The sequence below is a fragment of the Crocodylus porosus genome, unplaced genomic scaffold (assembly GCF_001723895.1).
Source record: "Crocodylus porosus isolate Cpor-Errol unplaced genomic scaffold, CroPor_comp1, whole genome shotgun sequence".
Taxonomy (NCBI): domain Eukaryota; kingdom Metazoa; phylum Chordata; order Crocodylia; family Crocodylidae; genus Crocodylus; species Crocodylus porosus.
The window spans coordinates 20509420-20520613 of record NW_017728911.1 but is presented as its reverse complement, the minus strand read 5'-3'; the positions used below and the strand labels follow the sequence as shown (position 1 = coordinate 20520613).

Below are 11194 nucleotides of genomic sequence, written 5' to 3'. Positions count from 1 at the left end.
TAGGCAGCTGGTATTTAAAATGAAGAGCTTTCTAAGTAGTGGTTATTGAGATTTGTCCGTGCATTCCCAGTTATGAAATACAGCATCTCCAACAGCAACATGCCAAACTGTATTAAAAAGAAATTGTATCTGCTAGGGTAGTCGGATGGTTGGGAAAGGAGCGTTCGCACGCTAGGGTGATGTTATCAGCTCTATCCACATAAGGGAATATAGTCCTGACCCCTCTGCAGTTTCTTCTAACTCACTTGCAGTGAAGTCAGAGACAGAGAAAAACAGGTAGGTAGCGTAAATGGAGTGAGACAACTGTCAAAGAACAGGTCACCAGTTAATAACCCATTGCTCTTCTATGGATAAACAACATTTACATGTGTCCATGCTGGCCTCTATGGTGCAGAGATTCTACGTCTCCATCTGCACTAGGAAGCAGAATTCTTGTCGCAGCCTCTTGGCGCACGTTCTTCGTTTCAAGTCTAGTTATGACCCTAGGAATGTTCTGCCTCCCTGGGCTGGTAGCTGTTAAAAGTTAATGTGCGGTCGTCGGCCTGCATCTCTAAGTTAACCCCCCATTCAATGTCTTCATAATTCACTCTCACCAACTCAGAGATGCCTATGTGACTAAACACATACCACCTTCCATTTCCCACCCTCGAAAAAAACTTAACACCTTTCAGTCCTAACAGGTCATGGTGCAAAAGTGAATGGGCAGAAATCAGTTTATGTATATTGCTCATAAAAAATAAAAATGGAGTGTCCTTGCTGTATAACAACAGATTTCAGGCTTGTTAGACCAGAAGAATGCCTTGCACTTGGAAGCTTGTCTAACTTTATCCCAACCATGCAGCTGGTCCAATAAAAGATATCACCCACAATCCTTGCCTTTCAAAAAAACAAAAACACCACCAAAAAAAAAAAAACAAAAACAAAAAACTACAACTCCCCCCCGCCCCAGCAAACAAACAAAAAAGCCCATAAAATTTCTTGTGTCTGCACAATGGCTCAAATGGCCTATAGGACTGCTTTTCTAAACAGAGCACTGGAATATAACGTAAAGTTCAATAAGTGATACTTAATGAAATATTAGGACATCACATTACTGATTTACAGTGCACACTTGTCACAGACAAGCTACAGAGGCTGCTGTGGTCTTAGTAATGCATCTTTAAGCCAGTTACAGGCCTTTTGTCTCATAAGAAACACTACTCAAAACACTTAATTATTCTGTGCGAGTCTGTTGATTAAAAAGTTCAATTTTACAACCTCTCCTCATAGGCAACCAAATCCATGTAATAATTCTGAAAGTGTCATTCCTCTCTATGTTTTTGGATAGGGCTCTCTGAATATTAAGTGATGGGTGAACATTCCTCAGTGAATGCAGGTTTACAGAAGAAAAACAGGAAGAGAAATCTACTGTGACAGGCAAAATTAGAGACCTTAACTATAAAGCCTGGGTGAGGCCTCGTAACTTACTTTATGTAATACTGCACAGAAGAGACTGTCAAGGTTCCACGCTCAGTATTCTCTTGACAGAGGTAAGGATTACCAAATGTGGCATCTTCATACAGAAGTGAATTGTTAAGTTCAGACAAAAAAGTCCCAGGCTAAGAGAGATCCTCTCACAGGATCTTGTATAAACTAACTTCAAGGGCTTATCTACAAAGAGGAGTTATTGCAAAAGTAAGTTAGAGTGTGAATTTATAGTGCACTAGCTACTACTAATTCCCCATGTGGACAATTCTAGTGTACACTCAGCTCAAAGTAGCACAAGCTATTTCACAGTGTTCACTAAACAACTGGGGAAAACTTGCTTCAAATTTCAGGTAAGAGAGAGCAAATGACAATATAAAATATGAACAACAAAAGAAAAATGTACTGGACTGGAATTGCATGATATTTAAAACTTACATAGGTAGCTTTTTGGTGTTCTACAAAAGCAAAATAATATATGAGCACAAAATGATTATTTATTCTACAAGTCACCTGTTTGCTGAAAGCTCAATAACTGCAACACCTATTAAAGAACTTTCAATATGAAGTTAGAGTAAAAATAATACACATCAAATTACCTAAATCACCTATAATCATTTTACAGGAAATTGTGTTAGCAAAGTGTGCGTGACTTGGCAAAACCACAGGGATTCAGAATTTATTACACTCCTAGAATTCCTAGTTCCTGCCCAGAACACGAGCACCAGTGTCACCCAAACAGCATGATCAAAGCAGAGCAACTCAAACCAAGATTGCACTGTACCAATCATTTCTAAAACTGATGAGAGCAGGAACTTAATAAATCTAAAGACTTCCTCTGGTGGCTAGAACAAGTCTAGCAATATTCCAGGAAGGACAATAGACAGCAGGCACTAGGATAAAGTGCTGCCCAACAAATCTATCAGTGTGCCATGTACATGTCTGATATTCTTTGATTAAACATTTGGGCAGAACAAGCAAACCTGGGGCTGTGTAAAATGTGACAGTTGGTTACTATTTTGTTGCAACAAGGAGAAGTAAAAGTAATCAAATTAGGGTTAGGACTCCACTAATTTGCTAAGAAGTTATGTACTTTTTTATGTTTGTATGCTTGCTAACGTATCTAATTTAAAGTCATCTGCAATGGTTAATGCCAGTAAAAAAAGAACTGGGTTTTGGGGTTTTTTTGGTACTTTATGCAAGTTCTTCTCAGTGTTAATCCAGCCATGCAGTTATTAAATATAAAATACCTAGCCTGGGGTAAAACTATTTTTAAATTTTTATACAATGCCAGAGTTGTTAATAGAGCCAATATTAAAAGTTACACCTGGCATGAACAAATGTCCAATGAGAACAGCTGTAAAACTGAATTGGAGATTTTATTAAACTATTTTATTAAATCACATGACAACAGAAGCACCATAGAAGTTTAAGACACAATAGTTTTGACGGACAGTCTAAAAATACTGTACCACAGGTGAGAGAAAGCCACCACCTTCATGTTACAGTAGCTAAAGGCCTTCAATTGTTCTCTCAAACTCCACATATTAACCATACAACATATATTAACAATATGGTGAACACAAATAATAGAAAGGGAGGGAAGGAGCATCACGTGACTAAATGTACAAAAGGCATTATTTGTTTCATATCATAAGACACTCAACAACCCATTGCTAAAATGGTGAAAAATGCATAGGCCAGCAGACAGATGCTACTGTAACTTTTTTCAGTTCTTAAAAAAGACCGAAGTTAATTATAGCACCCAACTCTGATTTATATACTGTGCTAACAGGGATTTAAGTTTCCAGGAAACTATAAAAGTTTTAATTCATATAAATCTCAAGCTATTAAGTACATGCTACATCTGTGCAGAATATTTAAACATATTTATAGATTCAGTGCATTTTTTGCCCTCCACCTAGGGTACAGAAACAGCAGCATCAAAAGGAGTTTTAATTCTGCAACAATACCTGTGGATATTAAGACAAGACAATTGGCTTATCCTCTAAAGGAAGTTTAAAAAACATTGTTTTAATCATCAGCGTACTGAAATTACATTCATAAGTGTGAACACTTAACAAAACAAGGCAAAATAATAGCAAAAACAGAATATTTGCTTCCTGATATTTGCTAAGTGAGAGAGATGACAACTGAAACACCTTGTAAAAGGTTTTTGCTCTCAATATAAAAAAAAACAGAATAAGTGCACAGTTCCATTTGCTTTTCATGCCATGCCCATAGAGCTGTTTGTGCAAAATGTGGGTAGCTGTAAATAACTAAAATAAAGAAAGGACTTGTACTTTATTACTGTCTAAATAAACGAAGGGTTTAGAAGTCTCAAGGCCAGGATGCAGTCTGCGCACTGGTCATGACAAATGACTATGAGAGAAACAATCCAGACAGACACATCATCAGCATACATGCTGGGCTCATTGGATCCATTAAGATTTAGAAAGATATACAGCAACACAAGTCATGTCCAAAGCCTGCGCAAGCCAACAGTTCACACAGTTCAGTAAACAGATAAAACAGATTATAAAGAGAAAAATCAAAATACTCAAAATTCTTCCCTAAAATTCTTTCAGGGACAGATATATAAACCAAAATCAAATACATAATCCAGAACCACAGGGCTAAGAATACATCCAGGACTATCGTGACTATTATAAATTCAGCTTTAACTGTTTTCTCTACTGTCCATTTGCAAAGTAATTCAGCTACTATTACAGGCCTCTTGCAAAGGAGGATAAGAGGGCTAAACAAAAGCAACAGAGCTGCAGACATCCTACAGGTGACCTGGATGATCTCAACTGTACAACAGTTTTACCTACCTCTACCCTTGCCCTATTTCCCTCCCTCTCCCCCCTCCAAAATAATTGGATGTCATTACTTAACACTTACTTGGCAAATGACTGAAAGAACAAAAGCAGTGCTTTTGACTACCAAAACCATACGTCAACACACACGTATATCCTGTACAGAAAGATAATGCACCATGAGCAACAGCAAGAAAGGGTCTTGTTTCAAATAGTGTTAAAAACAGCTTTAAAAGAGGCTCTTCAATGAAGTATTGGGTAATGATAAAGACAAACATTGGTATTTTTGCACAGTATAAAGCTGACTTTATAGTGGCAATAAGTTTTCCTCCCATATACTTAACTACTAAGTAGCTGCTATTATAAACAAACTGTTGCTGCATATAAAATGTACATAGAAAATAAATACTTTCAGACATTTGCAATAAACTAAGAAAGACACATTTAACTGAACAGTTAGCAATACTTTACAGAACACTTTTCAGTGATTGTACGATCCTGAGCATGTTTCTGCAGGCATACTTTAGACCTTCCTACCAATCCACATAGCAGATGCCTGTCAAAAAAAAAAACCAAACCAACCAACTTCAAGCTGCTTTTGAGGAGCAGTACAGGCAGTCCTCGGACTTACGACACAACTGGTTCCTGAAAACCGTGTCTTAAGTCAAAACGTTGTAACTTGGAACCAATTTTCTCAGAAGAAACAATGTTATAAATGGGGGATTGGTTCCTGTACCAAGGCCCAATACACTATTTTCACTAAAAATACCCCAGAATTTTGTCCTCAAGCAATTATAGATGAGTAATATAGCTACATTAATGTATTTATAGTATAAATAGCAATCATATTGATTTGGAAGGACTTCTTTGAGGTGATTCTGCTGGACTTTTTGAAGGGCTCTTGGCTAGAGTCATCTCAGGAGTCTTCGCTGCAGGTTTTTCTGGACGCTTGTCTGCTTTCTTAAAGAAAGTATCCAAGGAACTTTGGACAGATGTTCTCCAGGGAGATGAGCGACACAGTCAATTTGTTCACTGGCATAGCGTTGCATTGGATCGAGTGTTGTAAGTTGAAACTGATGTCATAAAGTTGACACATGGTGTCAATTTATAAACGTTCTAAGTGCAAAACGCTGTAAGTTGAGGACTGCCTGTATCCTAATTTCACTTTGGTAATTATTTGCATAACCATGTAAACCTTTTACATTTGCTTTCTATGTACAAAAATTCGTTGTGTTTACTTTCTCCGTTACAAAAGCAGGCACTGTGGCAGTTAGGATTCCTCTATCACCTTTTGACACTGATAGAGCAAACTATCTGGAAGAGCAGAACAAGGTGATCTGAGCCACAAGGCCAACATCCCTGCATGAGTACGACAATGCAGCAGGCAGGGCACAGATGGAAGCAGCTGGCAGGCCACTAGTCCCTCATTACCTTCAAATGACAACACAGACAACAACAACAGAGTTACAAGTGAGATAAATCACTGCAGTTCATGTTAAATATGCTTCATAATATACAGCTCTTTCAAATACAACATTTTGCTTCCTTCCTGCACAAACATCTTTCCTAACTAGACCTTTCACCTCTCATTCACTCTTAATTTCATCCCTCACTTCACAAACTCCTTTAAAGCTTGTCTCCCAATTCCTTTTCACTTCTCAAAACATGCATCTGTTGGATGACTCAGTAAAGGTGCAATGAGAACATCCGACACTGTATAATTTGCTTCATTATACTGTACCCACTCACACATGTACAAATCAACCTCAACTTCATCGCTGAATATACCCATTAGGTGCGTCCCCATGAGCAGGAAGGTGCATATTTTCCTGAGGAAAAACAGCAGTGGCACAATATGTGCTGCTGCTACTTGCCCCCAGGGTATGCTTGTGCATGCATGCGCTGGCGCATTGCCCCAGGTGTGGTAGAGGAGGCTGGGGCCAGCAATTAAACTGGCCCCAGCAGCCTCACCTGGCGGTCTGGGGGCCTCCCACAGCAGAGAACCTGGCCGGAAGCCAGAGTGTGGCTCCAGCTGGCCAGGCTCCAGTTTCAGGCAGCACATGGTGGTGCTACATGTACTGCCCTGCCCCCCGCTTCTTTTTAACACCAGGATCTCCCGGTGTCAAACACCCACCCCCACCCTGCAAATTAGCAGCACAGCGAACACGTGATGCCACATACCGCATATGTGCATTCATCTGGAGATGTCCATTAATGTCACTGCATTAAATGAATTTGTATGAAGTTACCTGCACTCACACGCGTTCCAGAATTGAGATTATAAACATTTTGGGAGCAGACACTATTTGCCTGGCACATCTTACATGTCATACAAAACTATGGACACTCACCTACAATATCAACAACATGGAGCTTTAGTTTCTGCTGCAGGGTATTCAGAGTTATTGACAGTGATCCCTGAGAAGGTGACATTTTTACATTTTGTTTCACATCATTAGAAAAGGACAGCCATAATTTCCCAAAGTCCTCAGTGGTAATTTTCATTGGCCTGAAACCAATTTTAATACAAAACTGAGTAAAATAACAAACAAACTTCAATATTATTGTGCATGCTTTTGATTGTCCAGAAGCCACTATATCCAAAGGGCATTAAAACAATAAAGCAAACAATATCAGAATACAGCTCTGTCTTAATACAACCCTCCCAGCCACAATATAGAGAACATGAATTGCTTTTTTACAGCTCTATAAATAAATAAAAGAAGTTAATGCTGACCATCTCAAAAAGCTGAAACTGTCAGGTTATACGCCTCCAGAAAGTCATTTTACAATGAAAACTCCAGCATTTGCCATTACAAAAGTAGAACCTAAAGTGATTGCTTTAAAGAAAAAAAAAAGGGGAGAGGGATTTCTGTTACTGCTAACTTAAAAGCTTTGTCAGTTGACAAGTATGTAGGATGAGCTCTTTTACTGTAAAAGTTGTTAGCTCTTTCACACCATTTGGATTGCTGTATTTAAAATAAGCTCGCTCAATTTTAAGCATGTATAATTTATCTTATACTGAAGCAGCATGCCTTTATCACCCTTTGTCTCTACAGTTCCATTAACTACACTGAAAATGCATGCTGCATTTGTCAAGAGAACATTCCAAAATGGAAAGGCATTCAGTGATCTTAGGGGATTTGTACTTAACTCTACTTCACAATTTACTTGCAACTAAATATTTGGAATAATCCAGTAGTTAAACTCTTTTAAAAAGACAAACATTAGGGCACATCCTTAAAATATGCAAATAATCTTCTGCTTTCAAAAATACTAACATTCCTTTACTATCCAAAATGCTTGAGGCTACATCTCTAGCCTTATTTAGCCCTAGAATGCCATACTTTCCATGATGCATAGAAGAAAGACTAAATGCAAGTGTCAGTATAGAATAAAACAGGGTCAATCTTTTACAGTAAGACTTTTAAGACAAATATCTTTTTCTCTGTTTAGTATAAAAAGCTGGAGTTCAAGGAGATGATGAAAAAAGGGTAATAGGAAAAGTAAGATTTATGCCTAAATAACTAATCTTTGCCACCCTTGTAAAAGAATAGCAGGAATTTAAAATTCTACTCACTTTGCTAACGATAGGAAAGAAAACCTTCTCACTGTGTCAAGGACACATTTAAAAAGCAAAAGGGATGACAATATAGAAACCTAGGGAAACATTTGTGTGTATAATTTTTAACACACTAAAAAGTTTTAGTGCTCACTGAAGCTATCTAATTGTTCTGAAGACTGAAGTCCTAAAGTCCCAGAAAGAATACACTGTTGTACAAACTTTTTTACACTGTCCCGGTGGTAAAGGCCAACATCTTAATTTCAACAGATAACTGCTAGAGATGATTGACAGCTTAGTCCTAGTCAATCCTTGTACTTTCCACTGAGACTCCCAATAAAAGAACCACTTGTGGTGGTGGGGCCAAGCTGTCAGGAGACAGTGGCATTCTTGATCACTGGGATCCACACATTAGGATGCTGACCAGTGACAAGTTAGTGTTCATTAGCTATCTGAATTAAATGAAAAAAAAGCAACCACCTGAAGGTAGAAGCCAGGTAGAAGCCAGTATTTAAGAGTCCATCACTGAGCCAACCATTACTTGAAAACAACACAACGACATTCCAAAAATGCAGCTTATTTACCTGATAAAATCTATCAGTGACAAAGTCACTGAAAATTCAAGGCCAGTCTCCATCTCTAAATGGTAATTAAGAGAGCCCACGAGAATCTCCTGCATACAATTTTTTTCCATTTGCACAGACTTCTGGCAGCTTTCCAGACTTCGAGCTTTTATTACAGGAAAATGGTAGCTAAGGCCTTCAACAATCTACAAATAAAAACAAAATTCAGAGTTATGGAAATTATTCATCTTGCTAAATATCCATTTACTAGAAAGGGGAAACAATACCTGAAACCGATTATCTTGCATCTAGATGACCACATCAACTTTCATGGCACTGAGGATCCTGACATCAGGCATTAGCTTAGGAGCACAAAAGACAATTCCACCCAAATACACTCCCAAAATTCCTTTAAATTCTGCAGAAATATATTTTGCTAACAAAACAATATTTCCATGTAACCATAAGACAACGCCACAAAATACCTGTTTTCTCTATCAGCATTTTATTATAAAATATCTAGTTCCCTTAACAGAGAGTAAAGGCACAGGTGATCATATAAACAAAGCCTATCTTGTAAAGTGCTTTCTCAATGATATCCTTCATTGCCTGGTACTGTTGCACATTGGTGCACCACATATTTTTCATACTATTGGTTAAGATTTAGCTGTAAATTATAAACAAATATTTACTCTTCTTGGATTTGGCTAGTGACAGAGCACCCTACTCTGTTTTAAGCTTTCTTATTAAGCTTTAGTAAAGCCTTGTCAGAGTTAAAATAGAAATGCAACTGACTCCTTTAACCAACAGCATTTTTAAGTTAATTTAATTTTTGAGAAGGTATTGACCTGACTGCCTGAGACACTGTAGTCTTTAAGTTATCTTCAGCATACTCACTGCAGATTGTAACAGTGCAAGATTTCCCCCACTGCCCTGATGCATGCTAAATCAGGGAACGGAAACCTCCACACGTAATAAGGATACTGTTGTTTCCGTGACTATTCAGCCCTCGGTTACTCTGATGGAACTGCCTATACTAGTGGTCTGCACCCTTTTAAGGCTAAGGACCAGACCAACCCGGTTCCAGTCAGAGGTGGGTGGGTAGGCAGGAGCTACGACCTAGCCGCCACTGGCACTTGTTCCTATGGTGGCAGGGGAATATGCCCCGATGACAAATGCTTCTGAAGCCCCATGTCTGCAAGCCAGATCAAATGGCTCCACAGGCCAGATCCAGTCCAGTCACAGGCTGCCACCCCCAGCCTATCAGTGCCAATCAGTGAAATACTGACTCATCATAACTTCAGAACAAGTCCAGGCAAATCAGATGTGTTACGTTACTGGCTGAGTGCTGGGCTTGATATAAACCAAAAACCAGCAGGAGGAAGATTCCAGAACAATTAAGTTCCATGATGAAGCTTCTTCTAACATCAGCCCTGATTTTGAAGAGGAGATAATTTATGTAAATAAGTCAGCACAGAGTATCCAGGACTTGATACGGCCATGCACTGTTCTTAGGTCATCTATCCACAGTTCACACATAAGTGAAGTAATCAAATGTTTGAAATACTGATAGAAAGGCCAATCACTGATGTGTACCCACAACCAAAAGATACCCTTTAAAAACATGCAACATGTGGGAAGGTTCAATTAAGTTTTTCAGTCACATCTTATACCAACCAATAAATAACCCCATACATAGTTGACGTTGCAGAATAAAATACCTCTGATATATTCTGACTATACATGCTTTGTAGTTAATCCTTGAAGTAAAACTTGTTTTGTCCAAATTATCTGACAGGAAGAACTCAGTATATGTCGGTATAAGTGAAAAGCAGAGTAAAAGCATGCATCTCTTCTACTACACTAGTTACAATTTTCTTACCTTAAAATGTTCTGAATTTTCAAATACTAGATTCACATTCTTAAGTGCTGAGGAACTTCTGTTGGCAACAAACAAGACAAGCAGTAAACAGTCATCTGTCCAAACTTTACACAAGTTCACAGCAAGGGTGTCACTGCTACAAAGCTCTACTGCTTCTGAATGAGGGTTGCTGGCTAATTCTTCTGATAAGGAGGGAATCAAGGAGGCTTTACTGGCAGCTACAGATGGAATGACTTGGGTAGGCTGAAAAACTTCCATGTTATTATCAGCAAACAACGATGATGGTGACAGTCTACAATCTGGAAGTTTTGCATCCAGTCCAGCTTCCATTAGGGACTGAGGTCTCTTAAATGAGATGCTAGCTTCCAAAACTTCTGAAGAACTCAGTGAGGTTTTCCTTAATCTTACATGTTCAGTACTCTGAATGTTTTCATTGTTGTTTGATTGTGCTTCAGGCAAAGGACTGGAAGATAAGGTAGCATCATGTTGGATACTTGGGACTTCTTCACTATTCTGGGTTTCACTTATTTTTGATTTTCTTTTGAATTTTTGAGTGGTGGTGTCTGCTTTACCCATCTGCAAAAGAAACAAAAGATGTTTTGGTCTATTTTCCTCTTGGTGATTGGCCAGGTAGCTTAGTCAACAGAACAGACTATGTTCTTGAGAATCAAGAATACAAATCAAATACCCCAAGAGAGGTAATCTTTAAATACAAAAATGTATATAAAATGTTTTTATTGGACAGTACATAAGCTACTTTTAAGTTACTTATAAGATATCAGAGATAGTTCATAGGGGAGAATTCAGTCTGATATCAATAAAACCCAAATTAGAAGATCTTCATGGCCATTGTGCAACAAATGCATAGCCAAAGGTTTTACAAAACAGCAGAGATAAAATACAA

General features: G+C 38.3%; 1 protein-coding gene across 2 annotated transcripts in view; it reads right to left on the bottom strand.

Annotated features, from left to right (window-relative positions):
• Positions 1–5129: 5129 nt before the first annotated feature.
• The window catches only part of AP4E1 (adaptor related protein complex 4 epsilon 1 subunit), a 34291-nt gene continuing 28226 nt past the window's right edge, over positions 5130–11194 (bottom strand). Inside the window, exons 17-20 of one of the 2 annotated variants that reach the window (XM_019533582.1) lie at positions 10291–10866; positions 8430–8614; positions 6635–6792; positions 5130–5714 (exon numbers count right to left, since the gene is read on the bottom strand). In XM_019533582.1, the coding sequence (XP_019389127.1) occupies positions 5554–5714; positions 6635–6792; positions 8430–8614; positions 10291–10866 (1080 nt within the window). In that variant the 3' untranslated portion in view covers positions 5130–5553. The remainder of the gene's footprint in view (positions 5715–6634; positions 6793–8429; positions 8615–10290; positions 10867–11194) is intronic. The other variant, XM_019533583.1, reaches the window with a different exon arrangement.